The sequence below is a fragment of the Neofelis nebulosa genome, chromosome 8 (assembly GCF_028018385.1).
Source record: "Neofelis nebulosa isolate mNeoNeb1 chromosome 8, mNeoNeb1.pri, whole genome shotgun sequence".
Taxonomy (NCBI): domain Eukaryota; kingdom Metazoa; phylum Chordata; class Mammalia; order Carnivora; family Felidae; genus Neofelis; species Neofelis nebulosa.
In genome coordinates this window covers 133,034,915-133,061,394 of record NC_080789.1, presented here as the reverse complement: position 1 = coordinate 133,061,394, position 26,480 = coordinate 133,034,915, and the positions used below count along the sequence as shown (strand labels likewise).

The 26,480-nt window shown below is 44.5% G+C and overlaps 1 protein-coding gene across 3 annotated transcripts in view; it reads left to right on the top strand.

Annotated features, from left to right (window-relative positions):
* Window positions 1-26,480, top strand: part of CELF2 (CUGBP Elav-like family member 2) — an 835,088-nt gene that overhangs the window by 309,981 nt on the left and 498,627 nt on the right. Inside the window, exon 1 of one of the 3 annotated variants that reach the window (XM_058682193.1) lies at window positions 2,467-2,581. The exons of the other annotated variants lie outside the window; for them this stretch is intronic. Within the exon in view, the coding sequence (XP_058538176.1) occupies window positions 2,529-2,581 (53 nt within the window). The 5' untranslated portion in view covers window positions 2,467-2,528. Of the gene's footprint in view, window positions 1-2,466; window positions 2,582-26,480 lie in introns of those variants that run through there. 3 annotated transcript variants of the gene reach the window in all.

The following is a 26,480-nucleotide window of genomic DNA, read 5'->3' as shown; positions in this document are numbered from 1 at the left end:
ACATTATTTCATAATTTATGAGCATGCTTTGGTCCTTTTGTGGTTTGATTGGAAGCCAAGTCCCTCCCCCTTTCACCCATTAACCCTGAACTCCCAGAGTTAAGGACGCCTTTCTCTTCTTTCCCCAGATCTGAATTCAGGGGTCTGGTGGGTTAATGATAAAAAGACAATGTCATTATAGTCACAGTAACAATTCATTCTAATCTTTTGTTTTTCTCTTGCTAACTTTCTAAATGAAGAAACATTTTATTAATTAAGCATTAGAAACCTTTTGGAGGTACACCGCACACATGCTATTGGGTGAAGGTTGGGGATTAGAAGCATTATGTATACGTTTACCCATTATTACGCTACGTAATAATGATGAGTATAATACATATAATGTTATGTATAAGGATACGGCCCAGGAAGAAGCATGAAGCCCCAAAGAGGCAATGATTTTGGTAAAAGATATGAACTAATTTTTAATTTTAGCATAAAGATGGTTGTACTTCTGAAGCGAGTCATTTACAGCCACTAAGGAAAGTATATGTAACTATAGAAGAACAAACATATATCAGCTGAGCGTCTGCTGAATATTTTAAGGATGGGGTCTGTGGAGAAAAGAGGGATGGGGAGCGGATTTAAAGTGCTGTGAGGGGGCGCCTGGGTGGCGCAGTCGGTTAAGCGTCCGACTTCAGCCAGGTCACGATCTCGCGGTCCGTGAGTTCGAGCCCCGCGTCGGGCTCTGGGCTGATGGCTCGGAGCCTGGAGCCTGTTTCCGATTCTGTGTCTCCCTCTCTCTCTGCCCCTCCCCCGTTCATGCTATGTCTCTCTCTGTCCCAAAAATAAATAAAAAACGTTGAAAAAAAAAAATTTAAAAGTGCTGTGAGGAGCATCTCGAGTTGACTAGAAGAAATTCCTGACTATAACAGCAGGATGTTTCCAAGAGCTGTCCCGTCATCTCTCCTTATGGAGACTCCGGGAAGAATAGAGATCTTTTCTTTCTTGATATGTTCTGCCTCAAGGCAAGAGACTGGAACGGAACCTTCCTCTTGGCTGACGATTTTTGGTAGTCAGGTCATCACAAACAATATTGAATTGTACCATGAATCTTTACTCTTCCTGGTGGGGCAAGTCCCCGGTTGGTGCAAGTGTATCCTTACCCCACTCACACTGGTTAAACTCCCTTTTCAACCAAGAGAAAAAAGACCCAGATAAGGGCCTTTAGTTTTACGTGTCTGGGGGAAATTCTTTCATTAGAACAGTGAAGCTGATTTTCCATTTACGGTAATGATCTTGAAAATTCCTTTTAAAATAAGTGTAAGAAAAAAGAGAAATTTGACATAAAGAGAGAGTATCAAGTAAAGCTCATGTGGCATGCAGCTAGGAGGAAAATCTTGGTGGCCCGAGAGACACTGGTCTGGAGCCCCCTGTACCGGATGATATGAAGGTCTTCTAACTCCAGAGACCTGTGACGACGGCAGAAAGAGCTTAGGCTAGAACCGCAGGGAAAGCAGAAAATCATGCTTAAGAGGCAGTGCTTAGAAAAATAAGGAATCCGTAGGCTCACAAAGAATCTACATCAGCACAGAGAGGAGGGCTGGAGATGCCAGAGGAAAATAATCTTGTTCTTGATACACGATTTTTTGGTTTTGTTTTTGTTTTTAACATCTGCTATGCACGGTTTCAGATGATTATTGAAAGGATGTTCAGCTTATTAAATAAAGGACAAAAGGTACACAACGTGAGGGAGAAAAGCCCACACCCTTTCCGCCTTAATGTTCAGAGAGATCCTACACCTGCCCCCCTTCACGTTATTTACAAACACAAGAAAGGAGAAGACAAGACGAAGAAGGGAGAAAAAAAAAGGGGGTGTAGCAAAATCACTGCCAGAAAACACACAGTAAATTCTAGCTTGTTAAGCAGCCCGTTTCCAAATTATTTTTAAAAAACAAATCCTAACAGTCATGTAGTTACAGCCTCTGAGGGAAGCTCTAAGCCGGATGCTTAGTGTCCCAGAACCCAAGCCACAAAAAAAAAAAAAGGGGGGGGGGGGGGAAGAAAGCTAACCAGTCTTCTGACTAGGAATATGAAAGCACAAAATCTGCGAGAGACAGGAGGAGTGCCCCAGAGGAGGAGGCTGCAGGCAGCTCGCCGTAATCTGTAAATGATTGCTGGTAAAGTCTGGGGGCTTCAGGCTTGATCTGTGTTTGTTCCAAAAGAAAGCCAAGGAGGACGGTGTTAATAAAGAGAGATTTAACCGAGAGCTGTGCTTGGAATAAAGTGGGCTACAAAAAGGTCAAATTTGATCAGTTGGAGCAGATTACAGGGGCTTTCAAAGGTGGTGTGGAGAAATGAGCCGGGCCCGGGAAGTAATATAGCGCGGGATCGCGGTGGGGGTGGAGAGCGGCCGGGGCGCGCGAGCGCCGCTCGGCCGGGGAAGTGGGCAGAGCCGGCGCCCCGCCGCCCGGCCCGCCGCGAGGCCGGCTCCCCCTCGCCCCGCTCCCCCCACCCCCCGGCCTGCGCGCGCCTCCCGCCCTTAGACCATGGTGTCCCTAATCTCCGACTCGGAGCCACTCAAAGACTGGAAAGTTTTAAGGTAGGCCTGCTTTTCTTTCTCTCCCCCGGCTGCCCCCGCTCTCGGCCAAGTTCCTCGCGGCCCGCGGGCGAGCCGGTGCCGTCGGGGCCGCCCGCGCGGGTCCGGCGGAGGGACGGGCGGGGACCCGCCGCCCGCCCCGCCGCACACGCCGGGGCGCGCGGGGGAGGCCGCGTCCGCAGGAGGGGGGGCGCGGGTCCGCGAGGGGCCCGCGCTCCCGAGGCGTGCCGCCGGCTTCCCCGCGCACCCCGCGTCTGCGGCCCCGGGGCGCTCGGGGGCGGCGCGGGGGGGGTGGGGGGTGGGGGGTGGGGGGGGGAAGCCGTGAGCCTGGCTGTGTCCGACTCTCTGGACTTCGTTCGAAAGGAAGCGAACTTCTTCCGGAAAACGTATCCCTGCTCCTCTGGCGAGACAGGCTGGGGAGATAGTGTGTTCCTCCCTGACCTCCTCCTCTTCCCTCCTCCCCCTCCTCTTCTCTCCCTCCTCCCCCTCCTCTTCTTTCATCCTCCCCCTCCTCCTCCCCCTCCTCCACCTCCCACTTCATCTTCCTCTTCTTCACCTCCTCACCTCTCCTCTCCTCTCTCCCCCTCCTCCTCCCCCTCACCTCCTCTTCTCCTCTCCTCTCCCCTTCTCCTCTCCTCTCCTCTCCCCTTCTCCTCTCCTCTCCCCTTCTCCTCCCTCTCCCCTTCCCTCCTCCCCTCCTCCCTCCCCCCTCCTCTTCCCTCTACTCCCCCCTCCCCCCTCCCTCTCTCTCCTCCTCCTCTTTCCTCCTCCTCACCCTCCTCATCCTCCCTCCTCCCCCTCCTCCTCACCCCTCCCCTCCACTTCTCTCCGCTCCCCCCCTCCGTTCCCCCTCCCTCCCCTTCTCCCCTCCTCTCCCCCTCCTCCCCCTCCTCCTCCCTCCTCCTCCTCCCTCCTCCTCCTCCTCCCTTCTCCTCCTCCTCCCTTCCTCCCCTCCTCCCCCCCTCCTCCTCCACCTCTCCCCTTCTCCTCCCCCTTCTCTCCTCTCCCCTCTTCTCCTCCCACCTTCCTCCTCCACCTCCCTCCTCCCCTCCTCTCCCTCCTCCCTCTCCTCTCCTCCCTCCCTCCCTCCCCCTCCTCCACCCTCTCCCCTCCTCCCCTCCTCCCTCTCCTCCCCCCTCTCTCTCTCCTCCCTCTCCTTCCCTCCTTCCTCTCCCCTTCTTCCCCTTCTCCTCTTCTCTCCTCCTCCCTCCTCCTCCCCCCTTCTCCTCTCCTCCCCCCTCTCTCCTCCCCCTCCTCCTCTCCCTCCTTCCCCCTCCTCCCCCCTCCTCCTCCCCCTCCCCTTCTCCTCCCCCTTCTCTCCTCCCCCTCTTCTCCTCCCCCTTCCTCTTCCCCCTCCCCCTCCCTCCTCTCCCCCTCCTCTCCCTCCTCCCCCTCCTCCCCCTCCTCCTCACCCTTCTTCCCCTTCCTCCTCTTCTCTCCTTGTCTCTCTCCTCCTCCCCCCTCCTCTTCTCCTCCCCCTTCTCCTCTCCTCCCCCCTCTTCTCTCTCCCCCTCCTCCTCTCCCCTCCTCCTCTCCCCTCCTCCTCCCCCCTCCTCCCCCTCCTGCTCCCCCTCCCCCCTCCTCCCCTTCCTCCTCTCCCTCCTCTCCCTCCTCCTTCTCAAGTCTAACTTGGAAAACCCAGTATTAAAAGCTCAACTGACCCTAAAACTAAATGAGAACAGTTTATGAGCTGAGGTCTCTGCTCCTCTTCATCTCTCAGAGGCTCAGAGAAATCGGAACCCATGGAGCTCAGAGTGGCAGAGTTCGTGCATCCCTCCACCCCCCTACTTGGGTCTAAACTGACCCCTTTGGTAGAGTTCACAATGAATTTTAGATTTAACTTGACACCACGTGCTATTTTCCAGCAAATAAAACCACTTCGGGCAGTTTTTAAGATCTAAAAGTGTTAAATTGAGGGATTTTTATTAAACGTCGTTTTCCATGATGCCATGTTGTCCCAAATACCTAACCCCATTGGACCCCCATTGGTTCCATTGGAACCAAGCCAAGACCCAAATAAGGAATAGAAGTGTGTACCTTACTGGGACCTCTGTTTCCTGACATTTATCTCGTATTAATTAGCTGTTACTTATTTCCTTCGTACGAGTTCTCCCTTCGTTTTTGTGTAGTTTTATTATTTTTAAAAGCAACAACATAATAGAAAAGAGCAAATAAAAGAAAAAACGGCCAATCTTCATTTTCTTTTCTTCTTCAAAATCCTTACCTCTTGTTTTCTAGAACTTCGTGTGCTACGTGCTGTACATCATGGAGTATGTGCCGTTCTATAATCTGCCCTTTCTCAAGTTAAATACCAAACTTCTTTCCATGCTTCTGCCTACCCTTCATAACCATAATTTCAACGTTTAGATAAAGCATGGTGATGTGGATGTACCATATTTTACTAAATTACCCTGTTTGTTGAAAATTTAGATCGTTTTCAGTCCTTCACTTGTGTGAACAACAACACAATGAACATCTCTGTGCTTGTAGCTTTAAAATATACCTATGCATATGTGTTTCTTTACAACTCATTTATTGGGAAATAGTGCACTTGAGCTACTAGTGATGTGTTGGTAGCATTTACTTTTTTTGAGGGGTAAGAAAAAGGGAGAAAGTGTTTTTATTTTCCTACTGAAGCACAACATAACAGGATGTAGTCTTTATTGTCCATGTACCTGTGCTGGTATTTAGATTCTTTATTTGTTTGCAAGAATTCTAAGGTGTTCCACTCCATGAAGGACTTTTGATAGCATACCAAGCAACCCCCGCCCACCGCCATAGTGATGCACTGTCCTGGGTGCTTAGAAAGTCAGAAAGGTTCTGGTGATGCAGACGGTGGCTGCAAGGAGTTGGTTGTTCAGAGCAGACGAGACTAGGTGAAACAGACCGAGTGCTGTGGGAAAGGTACAGGCAATTACTGGGGTTCCAGAGGAAGGCGGTGTTTCCACCTGGAGCATCAGGAAAGGATTCCTGAAGTGAGTGACATTTTGAGAAAGGTTACTGAAGGATCTGTGCATATAGCTTTTTGCTTTCATCAAATAATTCCCAGGATTTCTAGACGAAAGGGCACGAACATTTTTATGGGTCTGTCCGTGATATTTTCTTCTGTTTGTAGGTTTAAATTTTATTTTTAATCAAGAGATGGTAAAGTACTTCTGTAAATGTTCTCTGATGCAGCTATTAAAGTTTATTCTCCTTTTTCTTTAACTGCATTAGTCACCGACTCTTAAAATTGAAATGTTTCTTAAGAGTGCTCTTAAAAAAATTGTTTTGGGTGGTTAACTTATTAACATTATTGCACAAGTGGATAAGGTGGGGCCCAGCTTTAGGAATGTGTGTGTTACAAATTTTGGCAATGCAGCCCTCCAAAGGCCTTTTTAGATAATGATCCAAGTCTTAACCCATTTAAAACTCGGCGATAATGTTGTCTTTCCCCTGAATGTGTGCCTAACATAACCAAAGTTGATTTTATGCCTAGAATAAGTAAGGCTTCACAAGCTTGGACTGGCAGGTCCTGAGAAAGAGAAACATTTTTACACTGACCACTTTGGGTGAACACCAAGTTCATTCTGTCCACACCTCTTCTTGGCAAGCATCGTTCCATCAGCTTTTAACTGTGTTTGATCCTTTCTTGGGGTAAGGGATTAGAAAGGGGGTGGTGTTTGGGAATTGCATTTTAAATCCTTAATTGTGTACAGTGAGGCATCTCTTTGGCTAATTCCCATTCATTGAGCCATTCACTCGCCAACACTGAGTGTCTGCCTACCATATGTGGGAGGAGCAAAGATACAACGTGACCTTGTAAGTGGGATGAACCAGCAGATGAAGACGTGTATGCTAATGCCCTCCAGGGTGGTGGTGACAGGAGTTATGTCAGTAAAAAGCTTTGCAAGTTCAGAGGTGAGAGACTCAGTTCCAGTAAAGAGAAGGAGCATCATTTCTGCCTGTGATTAACAAATGAGCCGAGTGCTTGGTATTCAAGGGTAGAAAGGCTTTTAAACCTGCATAGCTTGGCGTAGCATCAGGTGTTTGCCCCAGGTCTGTGGCCTGGAGTTCTGCCAGACCTCTTGCTCCTGAAGTGATCACAAGATACCATTTCTAAATCCGTTGGCCTCACAGTTCAGTGTTTTAGGATAAGGTCTGGTGGTGGGACCCAAGTTCAGGTCCTCAACCTTTCTCGGGAACTTCATATTCGACGTCATTCCATCCTAGGTCCATTTTGTCAAATGGAAAAGTCAAGGCTGGGGATGATGCTGTTGGCTGTTCTAATTCTTGGCTACTTCAGGGGGCATGACTTCCTCCAACACGCACACCAACTATTTTCAACAGGAAGACTCCCCTCTCTACCGTCGAGAAAGCGCAAACAGGAAAGCTTCACTCAAAGACTCAAAGTCATCTAAATCAGGAAGAAATACTCTGAGCACATAGAGGAGGAGAAATGAAGTGACCGTGAAAGGAACCAGCCTGGCAATGTGATTGATATGAGAGTTAACATGCATTGATAGTTCTTGAGGGGAAAAATTTGACGGTTGGGGGAACTTAACAGGGTGGGGCTCTGAATACCTGGCCTCTCCTGCACCCCTGCCCAGTCCCTGTATCACTTCTGTGGAAGAGTCTGGAAAACCCCAAATCTAGTTTAAGTCTCCCATTTAGAGATGAGGAGGTTTGAGGGCCGCCTGGGTGGTCGTTCAGTTGGTTGAGTGTCCGACTCTTGATTTCGGCTCAGGTCATGATCTCATGGTTCGTGGGATCGAGCCCCATGTCGGGCTCTGTGCTGACAGTGCAGAGCCTACTTGGGATTCTCTCTTGCCCTCTCCCCACCCCACAATAAATAAATAAACTTTAGAGGTGAGGGAGTTGAGCCCAGAAGATGAAGTGCTAAATGATCATCGGGACAAGCTGTCTCCACTCCCCCATCTTCTGTGCTGAGCAGCTTATTCACCACCTTTGCTTCTATTTCCATCTCTTCTCCCCTGGTTTAAGATGCTCAGCCCAGACCTGGCATTAGAGCTCCCAGTATCTCCTCGGTATAGCCGATCCTATGTCCCCCAAATGACTCAAGGTTGCAGACTGTGCATATAATATCTCCCCCAAGACTGGCTCCGTTCTGTTGTTCACAGGCTTAGGAATCACACGGCCATCCATCTGGGTACTCCAGTCGGAAAGCCTTGCAGCCCCCCTTGTCCCTCACTTCCCCTCCTGATTCCATCCCCCACCATCACCGGCTCTTGTTGATTTCAGCTCCCAAACACTCAGGACTCTCCACTTGTCTCCACTTTCCTTGCTATGCTTTTGTATTGCTCGGAGCTCTGCACTGCTTCCTAACACATTTCTCTGCTTCCATTCTTGCTCTTATAGTCTGTTTTCCACACAAGAGGAATGAGAACACTTTGAAAGCCATGAGTCGGATCATGTGACTTTACTGTTCAAGTAAAAGCCAGTATCCTCGTCCTGACCTACAAGATGGCACCTGACCTAGCCCTCAACTACCTCTCCAGCCTACCTCCTTCTTTCCTACAGCTCCTGTTCCTCCAGCTCTGGTCGGCTTTCTCTTCCTCAACCAAGCCAAGCTTAATTTGGCCTTAGGATATTTGCATAAACTAATCACTCTCCCATCCTGGAAATCTTCTCCTTTGCTCTTTGCAGGCAGCATGCTGCTTGTCATTAGTCTTAGCTCAAATTTCATCTGCTAAGTGAAGCCGTCCCTGACCCCCCTAATGTTAAGCCACCCAGGGGCGCCAGGGTGGCTCAGTAGGTTAAGCATCTGACTTCAGCTTCAGTCATGATCTTATGGTATGTGTGAGTTCAAGCCCCGTGTCGGGCTCTGTGCTGATGGCTCAGAGCCTGGAATCTGCTTCAGATTCTGTGTCTCCTTGTCTCTCTCCCTCTCCCCCGCTCGTGCTCTCTTTCTCTCTCTCTCTAGAAATACACGTAACAAAAAATTAAAGTCGCCCAAAAGTCTAGCATATCTCCCTAACAGGCTGAACCACATAAAATTGCCAGTATCTAGCCATTTTTGGCTCATAAAAATCTTAATTTCATATAATTCACTGATATTCTCACGGTAGCACTTACCGATACCTACTATTTTCATATGTATTTATTCTCTCTTTTCCCCATTGGAATATATGGTTTGTGTGATAATTGGTATAAATACAGTACCTAAGATATTTCCTGGTACATAACAGATATTGAATGAATTAATGAATGAATTAATGAAATGGTCAGTGTGTCCCCCTCATCGACTCTACACTCTGTGAGACCAAAGGCTTTATGTATTTTGTTCACGCTCAAATGCCAGTATTTATCCCAGTGGAGGCAGCGTGTTAGGTGGAATGAATGAATGACTCCTGACAGTTGAGTAATCCCATATTCAGGTTCTCATTCCTGTTCTAATCAGCAACATGTCCGGATTTGATAACAGGGAACATGTTTCAATTCTCTGAGAATTTGATAGAGGCCTCTTAATTAAGGAGAATTTATTCTTTCTACACAAGAGAATGATCTAGAGCAGGGGTTGGCAAAGATAGTAAATACTTTAGGTTTTGCTGGCCACACAGCCTCTGTCATAACTACAATTGCTATTGTAACATGAATGTAGCCACAGGCAATATGTAACTGATTGAGCTTGGGTGTGATGCAATAAAACTGTATATACAAAAACAGGAAGTGGGCTGGATGTGGCCCCTTGGCCACATAGCCTACCTTTCATCCAGTAGTGAGGCTAATGATTTGACGAACAAGAAAATAGAAGTGGTTTTGGCCCATAGATGTTTTCAAATCTCCTATGACAAAGTGCATATTATAAACTTGCCTCATTATTGGGGGGGATACATTAAAGGAGACTTATGGGTATTTCAAAGGTCAGAGATGTTATAGGTCATGAGCATGTGACCTCACAAAGATGCGATTATAGTCTGGAGAAAATTTACGGGTTACTGTATCCCTTAAATGTTTGGATGAGTCGTAATGCTATAACAAGATACACTTTTGCCTGTTCCCTTACAGAGCGTGTGAGAAACTCCCATTAATGAGAACAGCACATGTTGATGGAAAAAATAGACCAGATCCTGACATGTTTTAAGTAACTGCTTGGCCTCATTTTTTTTTTCCTCGTTGCTTTCTCTAGCTCATTTAGGAGACATTTCCCTTTCACATGCCTGATAAGTCTCCCAAGATGAATTCCAAATCCACAGAGGAAAACACGCTTTGTAATTTTGAATGGATGCCATGTGTAGATGCTCCTTAGCTCCCATTACGTGACATCTTGGAGACGCATGGAGTGGGGAGAGATTGTGTGGAAGCTCTCTGGGTGTCCACCGAGGGTAGGCTAGCCATCTGCAGATCAGGGATTAGCTTCTTAGAGGGGGACCTAAGAACTATTCATGCTTTCTCTGTGCTAGGTATGTTGCTAAGTGCTTTATATTTAATATCTCATTTAACCTTTACAACAGCCCTGCGAAGTGGGTGGTGGTGTTATTGTTCTCATTGGCCACAAAGGGGGCTTGGGTTTTGCTGTCTCAACTTCGAAGAGGCAGAGCACTTAAAAGATGATGTCATATACTGTCCTGACACAGCACCTTTCCTCGGTACATTGGTAGCTTGATGAAGCATGTTGCCTTAACTTAACTGTGTCTCAGATGGGAAAAGTGTGCACCACATCGTTCTTCCTATTCCCTTAGGGAAGTTTGAAGAATTGTGACCCAGTTACTGCTGGGTACTTTCAAAAAAACAAAACAAACAAACAAACAAAAAAAACATTTGCAGAGCAGAGGGGGATGTAGGCTGTGAAAATAGAACATCCAGTCAGAATTCTCTAGGTAGAATGAATTATGGGTTTATGAAAAGCGAACACAAGACCTGGGCCTTTTAAATAATGTATTATATTGGAGAATAATCTAGGATTTTTCGCAAAGCGTGACTAATGTAGCCCGTGACATAACTAATAATGACAAAGGTTATTCTAAAAGTCACATAAAAATGTAGAGAAATCCCGTTACCTGTTGGTTAGATGCCACTGCCGTTGTGTTTTCGTCCAATGCCAGTGTTGAAACAAAACCAAAAAACCCTCATGAGTTGTTTCCACTCCGTTGACCCAAATAATCTATAGAGAAATATTCAGTTGACAAGTGTGTTCCCTGCCCCCCCTCCCTCCCCCCAGATTGGTCTTTTTCTCTCCTGGGCTGAACTGGCCCAATTAGATCGAAACCAATAAATCCAGATCTTTGGAATCCCCTGTTAGGAGAAACACAGGACGAAACTCCCCATATGATCAGATAACATCTCCCAAAGGTCAGAGACCACAGTGAAGCTATTTTCCCAAAGTGGAGAAGAATCCTCTGTCCCTTTTATCCCAGCAGTTGGGAACAGAAAGCAGAATGTGCCACATACATGCCTGTCCTCCCACACGTGTGTTCACGCTCCAAGTGTGGGAATACTAGAATCACATGTTGTGAAGGATGCTTAAGGAGAGGGCTTGGGGTACGGGTTTCCTCTCGGTTCTCATGCTCCTGTGTCACCTTCCCTCTCCACATTAGTGCAACGAGAGAGGGCCCCTCGAGTGATCAACTAATCACTCTCCTTTCTTCAAGTCTGTTAACTGCCCCCCCCCACACCCTATTATTCCCAGACAGGGGCTGTGTGTCTTGTTTACCACTGTGTCTCCAGCAGAGCCTCGTCCTGAGCCCAGTTTGATACTTAATTTGGGCTGAGAATTCTCACTAAAGCCTCCTCCATGCCTTCCCACGCCACCCCACCCTCCTCTCTACAGGAAGGAAGATTCTCTTCCCCTCAGTGATCACAGCACCAAATCGAAACCTTAGATCCCCAAGTGCAAGTGCACTATTTACTATTCTGTGACATCTTAGTTTTATCAGCAGGCTGAGAACTCTCTGAAGATGGGGAAGGTCCTTGTCCGATTCATCTTGGCACATACTTGCATCCTTTCCATCACCAGCCGGTGCATTTGGTCGAGTCAGTATCTGCACGGACACCCATACATATCTCATTTGTACAATGAGAGATTGAACCAGATTATATCTAAGGATCCCCGTCTATAAAATTATCTGATCAATGGGAGGTGGAACAAAGAGGCACCCTCCCACAGGACCCACCTCCGAGGCATGCCATGTATCCTTCTCGTACACTGTCAAGTTTTTCTCGCAGCAAAGCAATTCTCTTTATATTGATCCTCATTTTCTTTCAAGGCTCTTTTATTCCCAATCCTTCTGTAGAGTTGATGGACTAAACTACAAACCTGTTTTCAGATGTTCTGTCTCTGAACCGGGGCTATCATGTAAATCAGCTGTTCCAGGGATGAGTTTTGCTGACACGTACTGACATTAGCAATCATATGACTGGTCCTGTGGGGCTGAATATTGCAATCCATCCAGGTTGCAGGTGTTTTAGTGAACCGGGGCTTTGGAACTCCATTTTGTTTTTCATTGCGCCAGTTTTTCATTCTTATAGAGACACAAATGTCCAAGCCAGAAAGAATTGTCAGAGGCCTGTGGAAATGGCAGTTTTATATATTTTATCATGTTTCCTGGTGGGTAAGTGGAAGGATTTTGTAAACTGGAAAAATGTTGCCCTTGTTTCAGTTTGGTACCTGTCTACACTCCCACACACGTGTTCAGGCTCAAAGTGTCGGAATACTAGAATCACATGTTGTAAAGGGTGCTTAAGGAGAGGGCTCGGGGTACAGGTTTCCTGTCTGTTCTCATGCTCCTGTGTCACCTTCCTTCTTAATGCTTAATGCTTCTTCTGGGACTTGGCACATGACATCTCTTTCCCACCGTCATTAGCATCATTATGGACCATTAACAACCACTGTCCAGGGTCCAAAAGCTGGAATGAGCTTGCCTTCTTCTCCATGAAACACAGATGTTTAAGAGGTGTATTTTAACCTGAGCTCCTGAATGTAACTTTGCCTGATAATCCTATTCAAATCAGCCACTTGCCTCATGAGAGCTTCCTCAACATGTAGTGATAACTTTACGGAGATGCAATTGATTTACTTTTTTTTTTAATGCTTATTCATTTTTTTGAGAGACAGAGCATGAGTGGGGGAGGGGCAGAGAGAGAGGGAGACACAGAATCCGAAGCAGGCTGCAGGCTCGAGCTGTCAGCACCAGAGCCCCTCTCGGGGCTCAAACCCATGAAAGACGAGATCGTGATCAGTGGGGGAAGTCAGACACTCAACCGACTGAGCCACCCAGGTGCCCATAGAGATGTAGTTTAAAGGACTACTTGGAAGGTGGGGGGGGGGGGGGTTTCCAGGTGTAATTAATACAGATCATTGTCTTAGCTTCAGTTGTACAACACGTTTCGATGTTTGCGTACCGTGTGAAACGATCACGGTAAGTCTAGTTCACATCTATCCGTCAGCGCACATAGTTACAGGGTCATTTTTTCTTGTGATGAGAACTTCGAAGATCTCTCTTAGCAGCTTTCAAATGTGCAATACAGTTTTATTAACTGCAGTCGCCATGCTGTATGTGACATCCCAGGACTGACTTGTTTTATAACTGGAAGTTTGTACCTTTTGACCCCTTCACGCGTTTCACCAACTCCCCTCCCCCTCCTCCACCTCTGGCAACCACCAGTCTGTTCTCTGTATTATGAGTTTGGTTTTGGTGTTTTTTTCTTTCTTTTTTTTAAAATCTGCATATAAGCCAGGTCATATGGTATTTTTCTTTCTTTGTTTCACTTAGCATAATGCCCTCGGGGTCCATCCATATTGTCACAATTGGCAAGATTTCATTGTTTTTTTTATGGCTGAGGAGTATTCTGTTCTGTGTTTGTATGGCGTGTATGTATACACGACACATCTTCTTTGTCCATTTATCTATTGGTGGACACTTGGGTTGTTTCCACATTTGAGCTATGATAAATAAGGCTGCGGTGAAAACGGGGGTGTAGATATCTTTTCGAATTAGTGTCGTCGTTTTCTTGGGATAAATACCCAGAAGTGGAATTGCAGGGTCATATTTTTTTTTTCTATTTCTATTTTCAGTTTTGTTTCTAAGTTTTTAAGGACCCTCCATACTCTTTTCCACTATGGTTGCATCAATTTACATTTCCACCAACCGTGCACAAGGCTCCCCTTTTCTCCACATCCTCGCCAACACTTACTATTTCTTGTCCTTTTGATAATAGCCGTTCTGGCAGGCATGAGGTGATATCTCATTAGGGTTTTGATTTACATTTCCCTGATGGCTTGTGGTGTTAAACACCTCTGCATGTACTTGTTGGCCATCTGTGTGTCATCTTTGGAAAATATATCTATTCAGATACTCTGCCCATTTTTAAATTGGGTTATTTGTGGGTTTTTGTGGTTTTTTTGCTATTGAGTTATAAGAGTTCTTTGCATATTTTGGATGTTAGCCCATTGTCATATATATTATCTGCAAATATTACCTCCCATTTGGTAGGTTGACTTTTCATTCTGTCAATGGTTTCCTTTCCTGTGCAGAATGGAATGTGTTTTTTTATTTACTTATCTGTTCCTTTGGGTTACCGAGTAACTTCCATGAAAGCAGAAATCCTGTCTCTATCACAAGGCATTGGGTGTTTATGAAATGTGCACATTTGAGTGTCACAACAAATGGAGTTCTTTTACATGCAGATGGAAAGGAGGATTGGGTGCTATTCAATGGCAGTATGCTCAGGGAACCCAGGAATATTTGGGCCCTGATCTAGACCACGGCTACCCGTCTCGTACAAGTTTCCAGAGGGACCAAAGATACAGGCAACAAGATGGGGCCCATCAGTTTCTCAACTGAGGATTCTGAAAACTGTTTAGGAATCTCTTTGTCGGGGGGAGGCTGGAACATTCTATGATACTTAGCCTCCTGTACCACCAGTTCTGCCAAACCCAGACCCTCATGGCCTGAAAGAAACAATAACAAGTTGAAGCAAAGTAATAGTTTATGATTAAATGTAGCATTGCCTCAAAACCCCAATATGTATAAAGCTGAGGAGTTAGACTAAACTATGTAGAGTATTCATTTTAACCCCCAAGTCTAATCTAGATGGTCCCAAATAACTTCCAGCCTGTGTCACATTGAAAAAACCTCAGTCTGTTAGTTAAGATTGTTTCAACTGCAGGTAACCAAATAGTGAGTATTTCGACTCCATTTGACAATGGTCTAAACCAACCGTTGGCAAACTTTTTCCATAAAGGGCCAGTCAATAAATATTTTTGGCTTTTGCTGACGACCCATGTGGTGTCTGTCACAACTACTCAACTCTGCCATTGTAGCAGCAGCCAGAGACAATATATAAATGAATGGGCATGGCACCATTCCAGTAAAAGTCTGCAAAAACAGGCAGTGGGCTGGATTTGGTACACAGGCCATAGTTTGCCAACTCGTACGTTAGCCAATAGACCGTATAGCTCCACTGAGTTTTAGACCTTTCAAAGCCAAGGCAGCCTGGATAGCAGTAGGGAACTTGAACCAGAGAAAGCAGCAAGAGAGAATACGTTTCTCCAGATATTATATGCTGAGCTGGCTTGAGCTATATTGGAAAGAAAAGAGAGAATATATACGGAATGAGAGAGGGGTAGTTGGACTTTCTCAGACTCAGGATTACCTTTTACTTTGGCCGCATTGAGGCAAGAAACAGGACACACTTTACCTTTTAAGGAAGACCCAACACTTCTACCCACCTGTCCTTTATAGTGACCTGGGATCTCATCAGTCCATAACAGGAGCTCATGCCTTTGGGGAAGGGGGACAGGTCATGAAATGAGACCAAGGAAGGGAAGAAAAGAGGATTTTTGCAAAACCTGCCCTACAAGGATTATAGGAATCTGTGGACAGAAGGCAGATGGGATAATTTATTGTCCTATGCCCAAGAGAGAGAGAAAGTGACTTTTGAAGAAACAGAACTTGATTCTTGGTGCCTTTGGTCTGTACCCACTGTTACTGTCTTCATCACCACAAAACTGGCCTATTCTTCAGGATGTGGTTATACATTTTAGTATTAAACAAAAATAAAGCTCGTTTGTGGAACGAATGCTAGACCCAATATGTGCATGATCTTTGCAAGCACAGAGGTGTAGCATCTCATGGGAGTCCATTTCCGGCTCACAACAGGTAACTGCCCCCACCGTGATGGGCCTTTCATCGCAGTCACTGTGGTATAGAAAGAGTATCTCTGAAGACATTTAGGATTCAGACCTGGCCCTGGGGCCAAATAAAGTAATAGGGCTTTCCCAGCCTCCTCTTGTGTTATACAGCTCTTCAGAGAAATCAATCAGTTATAGCTTACTATGAAGGTGAATCAACATAATATGATCTTAGGGAATTTACATTTTAAGACTTCCAGTTATGCTGCATGAAGTGGGGTGTGGGGACAGAAGAATTCAGGAATTAGAAGAAGTTTAGTGAGGCTTTCTGTACAGCTGAAATCAAGCCACATATAGGTTCTGTCTAGAAAGATCTGAGTCAGGAACACTCCTTGGCTAGGAGAGCTCTCTCCACTCTTAACTGTTACTTAATAAATTACCACTTCACAATAAATTGCCGTTAAATTACCAGATCAAAAGTGTCAGTTTCCCTTGTCAAAGAGCTAGAATTACACAAAAACGGGGCTTAGAGAAGACCACTGGGAGGAAAGTGGTTTGAGGCAGAATTTCTTAAAGACTTTAATTTCATTTATAACTTCTTCCCTGTGGGCACCCGCCCCACCCTGGATTCTAATCAGGTCCCCTCCAGGCTGGCCGCCTTTGTCCTCCTCCTTCCCCTGCTGTCCCCTTGGAGCAGGAGGCAGATTTCATCTCTGGGCACCTGGCATTGCTGATGAAGGACAGAAAGTGGCAGGAAGGAACAGCATAATTTGCTCAACTCGGATTTCTATAGGAAAGGAAGGAAAGGGTCATTGTTTTCATCTTTGCAAGAGGGGTGAGTGTGTTTGAGGCAAGCAGCTCCTGAGAACTTGGATGTTGTTTCATTTTAAACCAGTAGCCGAGTGGGAGAGTAAAACCCAGTTCCCTGGCTCCCAGACTGGTATCTGGCTTCCTGTCTTCTCTCATTACAGAAGGCAGGCGGCAAAGGGGTTTTCCATGTATTGAATGTATCGTGGGCAGAGCTCTCGTAAGGGAACTAATGTGTTGTGCTTCTGAATCCTGGTTTTAAGCTCTGTCTGCAATCAGGCAGAGCTCTCTAGAGGATAAAGCTATATTAAGCTTTAATTCTCTAGTTAATATATATATTTTTTCTTTCCATAAAATTGGTTCCCTTGTCTTTTACTTATTCTCTGTAGGTCACCGTTCAGCAAATCAGCAGAATGACCCACACTCTCTACGAGCCCATTAGTTAGATGGGGATCGGAGAGAAATATTTTGCATATAAACCATAGCGTAGAAAAAGAGAGACTAAGAGGATTTGCAGCCCTTGACTCTATTTCATAGCTTGGGTTTTTCGCCCCAGTAATTGGCTTAAATCCCTTTTGATCATCATTTCATACTTTTTTTTGGCAGACAATGTTTTTTCTTTATAAAAACAGTGAATGTTTTTAAACTTGTGGTAACACCATTCTCTCACATAGATCTTTTACTTTCATTGACCCCTGCGACCGTATTTGCTCTGAACTTTTATCTCCAAACTGAGAAATAAAAGTTTAAATCACATCTTGAGGCAATAAGTTTCTGCATTTGCCATTGCTACACACAGAGACTTTTGTTGATGTGAGTTCAGCTGAGGGAAAAATAAACCTGTTCTAGAAGGTCATGAAATATGCCCTAATGCTTCACAGATCCATTGGTTTACATTTTGATTTCTCTTTATATCTGATTTTGAGAAAGTAATTGGAGGCAAATGTAGTTAATGTTGTGTTATAAGGTGATTCTGAGAGCTGCCTCTTGCTTCTGACTTTAGATAAACCTCTGTTTAAAAAAGTATTTGCTGAAAACCTAATCTACCTGATTATAGCAATCAAGATGTTTCAGGTATACCGAATGTATTTTGCAAATGCACGGTTTAATTATGACATTTCTCTGTGTCCCTTTTCCTATAATTATTTTTCTCTGCATTATGCACATGCTGAATAGCCAAAGAGCTGTCTGTGAGGAGGAAAATGAATCTGTGGAAAATTAAATGTCCAGCTACGTAGCGACAAGCCTCTATGCAGATATGGACAACGAGTCCTATCTTAAAAATACAGTCCATTCTTTTGAGGAGCCTTGGGTAAACAAACTTAGTATTACTCAAGCTGATCATATGGCACTAATTTGCTGCCTTCCTTTTCCATTAAACTCTCCGCAGGTGGTGCCATATAACAACTGGGCTTAGTATATTCTAGATCCAGGTAATGGATTAAAGTTAAGCAGATATTCTTTTAAAAAGACAGCATGTAACCAGAGGCTGTAACTAGAGTTTTCAACATGAAAACCTCTAGTACAGGAAAGATAAAATATGTTCATGTGCACTATTCTGACTCTTCCTTAAGAATGAAAATTGGGAGCTGAAAAAGGAAACTGGAAATCTGTAGCTTAGAGTTACGTGGTGTCAGCAGTTCAGACAGGTGACTTGGAAACTGGTTCCAGAAGATTCCGGATGGTATACAGAGAACGTGACCGGCAATGGAGGGAGAAAGACCGTATGAAGAGAATTCACGTTTCACGTGAGTCCGAGGTAGAAGACAGGGAATGGGTACATCCGTCTATATTAAACTCTTTCTTCTGAATTTTGGGCAATAATACTATTATGTAGTCAAACAATGTTAGTGAACCTGTTGCCTTCCTCAGAATTTCTTGTTGCATAGTTTACTCACTCAACAAGCTACTGTTGGTACTAATACCTCTTGTCCATGAAGCCAAACATTTCTGATGTTACTGACATTTACTTTGAGGTAAATAAAATTGTTTTGGCAGTATCTATTCAGAAACTACATTTTGATTGAGGCTTTCCAGCAGAATTTTACAAGGTAATCATATGCCATTAGTTTGGTGTTAATAAGCATTCTCGAGACCTCGAGGAGCACCTTCGGTGACCTTCACATCTGTTCAGCCAGCACAAGATGTCCCTGTCCCTGTCACTGGCACATCGATGATACGTACAGGTGCCAAGAGCAGAGGACTTAAGCAGATCTAGCCTCCCAGCCGCTTACGTTGTACATCCAGGAGAAATGGTTTCTCTCTAGAGATGAGGTTTAACTTACATCGAAAGCATGATCACAGAGGCTACCTACGTATAGGGCAGATGAGAGAAAAGCAGGCAGCCTATGTCCTGGAGTCTGAAGAAGGTTCTAGCCTCCATAGCTCTAGCACGGCAACATGGCTTCTTCCATGTGGAAGGTTGAACCTCTGAAGCATGGTCAGCTTGGCTTGCTGTGTGTGTGTGTGTGTGTGTGTGTGTGTGTGTGTGTGTGTGTGTTTCCTGTGGTAGCGGTGTGGTTGGCTGATACTCTTAGTAGCCTATCACCAAGTGGACCAACCGGGAAACAACCATGGGCGACATGGGAGGAGCCCAGATTCGGGCCCACTGTGACTGGCACATACAACTGGTTGTATGACCCCTGAGAAGTCCTAGGTTACCCTGAGCTTCTGTATTCTTATCTAGAAAATGGGGATAATTCCTGTCCCATATACTTCTCCAGGTTGTAGAGTATTCACATTATAAGAATATGAACCATTTTCACAATTACTCTTGCTTTGATTTTGTTTCAGTCATAGTTTAAATTTTATTTGGAATTACAGGGGCGCCTGGGTGGCGCAGTCGACTTCAGCCAGGTCACGATCTCGCGGTCCGTGAGTTCGAGCCCCGCGTCAGGCTCTGGGCCGATGGCTCGGAGCCTGGAGCCTGTTTCCGATTCTGTGTCTCCCTCTCTCTCTGCCCCTCCCCCGTTCATGCTCTGTCTCTCTCTGTCCCAAAAAAATAAATAAAAAACGTTGAAAAAAAAATTAAAAAAATAAATAAATAAAAAATAAATTTTATTTGGAATTTCAAAATAACACTGAAGGAGAACATGAGGTATTTAGGTTTAGCGAAAGGGAGCCCGAATTAACTAAGGGCAGAAGCCGTGTTCTGTGGTAATCCCTACTTATAGAAACAGTGCTGAAATCGACCTGGCTCCAGAGCTGGAAACCATGAATTCTAGCCTGTTTCTCATGAAACTGCCCCTGCTAAGGTTACTGATGCCAAATCCAGTGGCCTACTTGTCATCCTCATTGTACTTGAACTCTCGGAAGTGTTAATAGTGTTGGCTCACCCTTTCTCTTTGAGAAGTTTCCTTTCTTGGCTTCCAAGAGACCACACTCTGGTTCTGTCCACTGGGATACTTATTTCTTCCTCTCCTCTGCTGGCTTCTCTGTGTACCTAGGTCTTTTTTCCCTCTACTCTCCAAGATACCCAACAGCCCTCCACAAGGGCTGGGTGGAAATTGCAGAAGTGTTTTGTCTTGCTGCAAAGAGGTTTTGTTTTGATCTGATGGTGCATGCCTTACACCCTCCAGTTCATGCACACCGCCACCTGTCTCCTGCTCTACTGTTGCACGCACATGCCTTTTCTAGGGGGTCCCTGGAGGAATTTGAGCTTGTAGTTCTTCTCTGTATCTGCACCCTTAGCACCGCCAAGTTTCAAGTACTGACGCATGACGATTCCTCAGTTTCTCTCGAAACTTCTCTCAAAAGTATTTTGTATATTCCGCCACCTGCCTGGGTATCCCATGGAGGTCTATAACTTGTCCCAGACTGAATTCATCTGCCGGACTCCCCACTGCCCAACTCTGTTCTCAACTCTGAGCAATGACTTCATCCATCTGCATGTTCTTCCTTCGTTAGAAACCATGGACTTTTTCATTTAGTCTATTTTCATGCAGATGTTATTGTGTACCTAACGCGTGCCAGTTTTGTGCCAGAGGACGAGAATCCAGCGGTGAGCATAAAGAGACCTAGCCCCCGCCACATGGGGTTTACTATCCAGTCAGAGAGAAACACTTTGAGGAGATAATACAAAACTAAATACAAAATAGAACCTGTACTAAGAGGCAAATAGAGAGATATGGCATGCCATGAGAATTATCTATGGGTTTCTGACCTACTTAAGGATGTCCAGAAAGGCACTCCCGTGGGATAGTTAGGCTGACATCGGAACATACGTAGGGCTTACCTAGCAAAAAGAGCAGGAAAAGATGTTAAGGCACAGTCTAGGCCACATTGAGGATTTTGTTCATTCATCCTCAGAGCAATGGAAACCACTCACATTTTTCAACAGAAAGAGTACCACCATGAAGAGATGAACACTGTTGAAAGTTGAGCCAGACAATAGCAGGGAGGACAGTAGGGAGAGCATTTTGGGGGCCATGGGGGATGTCCAGGCCAGAGATTGTAGTTGGGTGGGATGGTGGCATTGTTCCTGGAGGTAAAGGCGCAGGTTCCAGTGTAATTCAGGAAGTAAAATCTAAGGATCTGGAGTGACAGTGGAGGCGGGGCCAAGAGAAGAGAAAGTCTCAAGGATGACTTGTGAGTTTCTGGCATAATGGAGATGTCATTTGCCAAGATGGAATCCTCCGGGAGCACCAGATCTGGGGTAGATTTTGGACATCTTGAGTCCAGGGTGCCTCCAGTACAGCTTAAGAAGACCTCGCAAGCCATGCGTTGACCCCGTGCATCTGGAATTCCATGAAAATAGCTGGACACATCTGAGATTCATTTGTGCAGGGGAGAGGAGTGATTGTGTATGTGGCTGTTGAATGCCTCTATGTGACATTGGCACGGACAGGGCACAAGACCTAGGGTGGAAGCTTGAAAAATGCCAATGACTTGGCTCCTGTCCCTCCCACACATTTTTAGTTGTCATTAAACACTTCTTTGTCTCCTTGGAAGCGCCTCCTGAGTTAAGGTCCTTCTCATCTTCCTTCCTGCTTCAGCCATGATGGAGATCCCCATTGTTTCTTTCAGAGGCTCTTAGATTCTGACAAGCATTCCTGCCACTCTCATTTACGACTCCAGAGCTTCCCACTGTGCTGCTGTCATTATCATCTTAAAAGATGAGTGTGCTCATTTCTCTCCTGCTTGAGAGGCCGTGGGGCTTCCTGTTCTCTTGCAGCACCCTGTTTATATATATTTGCCTAGCAAGAGTCACATTGTGCTGTGGCTACTGGTTCAAGAGTCCGTTTCCTCCCTGGCTGGAATGCAACAAGCGCTCGGATAGGGGGCGCTAGACCTCGCCCACCTATGCATCTGCACTGCGCGGAACAACGTTTGGCATCTCCGAACGCACCTGATGTGAATCCTGCTGTCAGCAGACCTTCATTTCCCTCCGTACAAACGTGGGTACAGCTCTGTGCCTCTTACTGACCTCAGAGGCACTTCGGCTGCCAGTGGGGGGAATCTCCCTGCCTAAAGGAGAGGAATTATATAAATAATGCTTAAAAGAAATAATAGTAACACCTATGTGATCGTGTATGTTTAAGTCGATAGTCAAAGCTTCTTTACTGGTTTAGGCATGACATTATTTTTACTCAAAATAAAATGCCCTCAAAACCCCATTGGATTAAGTTCCACAGATTAATTTTTTTCAGTGAGAAAAAGTTCAGACTTCAATTGGAAGAACCTCAGGGGAAAAGGTGTCTTTTTAAGCAATTAACTATCTGTACTTCTTGCATGTAGACCTGACTTACTATTTTTCTCTACCCATTTTTTGCTTACTGTCTTTTCACATGGAAGAGGGACAGGGAGGGAGAGAAGGAGAACATGTATTTAAATGAGTTTTGAACCCTAATCATTTGAAGTAAAGAAAATTAGACTCTTTATTACCAATTTTTATTTTTCGTCTTGATCAGAAAGCAGCTGGCTGGCCCAAACAGGGTGCCTAAAATTGGTGCATTTCAAAGAATCCTCTGATAAGAAAATTTCTGTACATTTCTAGGATTTTGACTTGTGAAGCTATGATAGGTGCAGATAAATCCAAAATGGAAATTTTAGAAATCTTTTACTTACATGGATAAAAGCCTGCATGTTTATGGACTCTTGAAAACGGAACATCTCCTTGCGATGGAGCATAAGTCTATTATTCTTAACAATTCTCTTCTTCTGTTGTTTCCTTGGGGGGAAAAATCACAATCAGGAGCACTTTTTCAAGCATATTTTTGGTACATAGAAACAGGAAAATATATATAGGTATGGTCTGTACTCTCTTGAGTTCTAGTTAAAAATAAATGTATAATGAGCCTGTAGTTGAAATTACACACTGTTAACTCACAATTCGATATCTGAGCAGTGTCCCAAAGTGTTTTAGTTGCACGGATTCTGCATTTACAGACCTTTCCGGCACAGTCTGACAGGACGAAAGGGGAGGTGTGGGGACCGGAGCACTTGGAGGGATGGAAACTGGTTCTAGGGCTATCACCCCATCTGGTTTGGGGATGGGGGAGTCCAGATTCATCTCAGGCTATAACCTGTCAGATGTAGGTCTCCCTCTTCCCTGCACTTAATGCTTTCAAACTGTAGGCCGGAGACATAAAGTCAGGGACATTGCGACCTGAGCCATGTGTGTGTGCACATACAGGTGTGTAGATACGCGTTTTGATTTGAAAAACCAAATGTTTGTGTGGTCGTGCATGTGTGTGTTTTCCTACAGATGAGAAAGTAGAGTGACCAAGTTGTGTCAAATGTGTGTAAAAACCATCAAAACAATTTTAGTCATTCAAAAATACTAAGCTAAATGTGGGGAGATCATAGTATCCATAACAAATCCCTTGTAAGTATAGTATCAGCTGCTATCTGAATAACAATCATATGCCAAGCCCTATCCTAAGCATTTACATATATTATCTCATTTCATCCTTGCAACAACCCCATGAAGCAGGTACCATTATTACATTATCATCCGTGTTTATAGATGAGAGAAACAAGGCACAGAATTTTCCCAAACTCATGCTATTAGCTTATTTACTTCTTTCAGATCCTTTAACAAATGAACAATAACTACGTTAAACCACAAAATATAGGTACATATTTATTTTACATGTAAATTTTATTTTATGTTTTATAAAAGGTATATAATTTATAATATATATATATATATATATATATATATATATGTATATGCATACATTTTATACCTATATGGACAGAGAGGAGGAGAGTTTTATGGCCGATAGAATTGAAGCTCACCACAACGGAGAGATCAAAGTTCATTTTCCCTTTACCATTTAGAATTTGTTCCTATTATACAAATAATCTTAGTTATGAAAGCTTGAAAGTAGAAAGCCTAGCCTATTAAAATCTACGGAAGAACTTTGTGAAAACCCTTTGTTTTATCATCTAAATAATGAACTGTGCTATATGGGTCAGCTGCAGTAAGGAATGCTATTAAGTGTGATCGCTATTTATCTGGCCAGTGGAGACAGTTTCCTAGAATTTTCCATTGGTTTCATCTGACAATACTTCTCACCTCCCAGTTTTCTCCACCAAATCCCGAAAGTTCAAATGCATATCTGGAACCTGAAGAGTTCCACCAAAACTCTGAAAAGAATAAAAGGGAGCTGAACTTGAGGGTAGGTGAGACCCCACCCCCCCACCCCCCAGTCCGACCAGCCTTCAGCACACGTGTCAGGCATCCCTGTTTCCTCCTCCACGTGACTTTGGGATAGTGATTACACACAGTCTCTAACTGGAACATTTAACGCTATTCCTGTTAAACCGTGCTTTCGATAAAAATGCCAAGTGTAAACCCACTTAACACGACTACTTTCTTAAGCAACGTCAGAAATATTTAGTCTCTGTTGCCGAGCATTCTGCGAGGGAACCTCAGCCAACGAAGGTCAGCTCAGATATGTGCCTGCACGTTCAAGCTGCCAAATAACATAAGAAAATGTTTACAACAACGGATTGTAAGTTGGAGGCTTCAGTTCTCATGGAAAGTCAAGTCCAGCACTCACTCACACTTCTTTAGCCTCTGATTAAGAGGGAAAACCAGGGGAAGAGTATGGTGCGGGGCTGCCTAATGGAAATACTTCATCAGGCGGTGACCTTTCTATGTGTCATTGTTTGTCCTCTCTGCTTTCTTGGGCATGCTGTTTTAATAAGCATTTGTAATTGTAATCTGCACAAGCATCTTAATCGTTTCCAAAGAGACTTGGATACTCATCTGAGCTGTTTCACAATTGGAAATTGGCATTTGTTTGGAGATGGCTCTACTCGGATCATTAGCCTCAACCTCCCTGGTGTTCCCTGGTATGATTTCAGTGGGTCTTTGTTGGGAAGGATGCCAAAGGTTTCAGCTTCCAGCGGTGATAGTGAAATCTCTGTGTTCCTATAAACTTTTGTAACAGTACAGCTAATGTTTGCGCATGTGTTTGAATATGCCTCTTATTTTTGCACTGTAGGGGTAGAATGATTTCAGCTACCTACTACCTAGATACGTAGAGCATCACTGTTCATCTCCACAAAGTCTTATGATGGAACAAGGGAAGAACACCAAGGACGTTAGGCTGTGCACCTTCCTGGCCAGGAGACTGAGTAAATCACTTAATGTCCCTAAGGCCTCAGTTTCCTTATCTGTAAAATGACAAGTTTACACCAGATCATCTCTCAGATCTGAAGCTCTCATTGTAGGATGCTTATAAAGCCATCTCTAGGTTACTGGGTAGGTTATTCCTGCAGAGATATTTGAAGACTAGTAATATTGTGGACCTCGAATGAGCATAGACTCTGTGCCAGGAGCTCTACTAGGAGCTTAAAGTATAGTATCCATTATCCATCCTTACAGATCCAGATGAGGGGGCCATATAACCAAAGAGATGCCAGAGTGATCAAGCCATAAGGTGCCTAGTTTCTGATAAATTTAAAGCTCTCATGTGAGCATTAGTTTATTATTAAAATAAAACAGCTTATTCTTACTCTTACTAAATAAATTCCATGCAAGTATTTGATGAATAGTAATCAGGTAGAGGGAAAAAAATTAGTCTTTCCAGGGTTCCCTTTATCTTGAATTGGCCTTCCCTTGAAGAAGATGATGATTATTTATTTATATTCAATTGGTAAGGAAACCAAGAAGCATGGAGGTCGTGTAACCCATTCAGTTAATTCATCCACATGTGGCCAAAATGGGCTTCACTCCCTATGGGACCCACGCTCTGAAGGTTGCAAGATTCCAGCAAAGAAAAATAGAGGTTCTCCCATTACATTTGAATTTCAGACAAGCAACCAACAGCTTTTGTTAGTATGAGCGTGTCTCAAACATTGTTCTGGACATACTTATACTAAAAAAAAATGTATCATTCATCTGAAGTTCAGATTTAACTGGGCATCTTGTATTTTTATCAGGCAGCCCTATCCACGAGAGCATTCTGTGATAGAATCTGGATCTCTGTGCTTTGGTGGATATATTGAGGATAATCAGGAGGCCCTATTCTGAGAACTTTGAAATCCAGAGGACGAAACTGAAACACTAAATAGAAAAAGGAAGCATCCTTAAGAGCACCTGAATACCCTGAGAAAATCAGGAACACTTGTTTTGCTTAAGGAGCCCTGATTTGGATTTTTGCCTTTGGGGCCCAGAATTTGTACCTGGGTATGTAGGTGCTATAGGCACCTTGATAGTTTATGCAAGGTGATCAAGAGAGGTAGAATTATGGAATTTCAGTGTTGGGAAGTAGATGACCTTTAGAATCCATAGATTCAGATCCCTTGTTTTATAGATAAGGATGCAGACTATGTGCAGAGTCAAAGCTACTTGGATCTAAAATACAATGACTTAACTGCCTTTCTCAAGGAACTTTCAGGGAAAGAGGGTGGGTGGTGAAGGATGTTCTAAGTGGTATAGCACACTAATCAGATAGGACTAAATCATCCTCTGGCTTCTAGGAAATTTTATTGTAATCAAACTGTTTTTGTAGGTAGTTATGTAGGGAATTCTGTCCTGACCCATATCCCTGGTGCCACCAAGGGGAC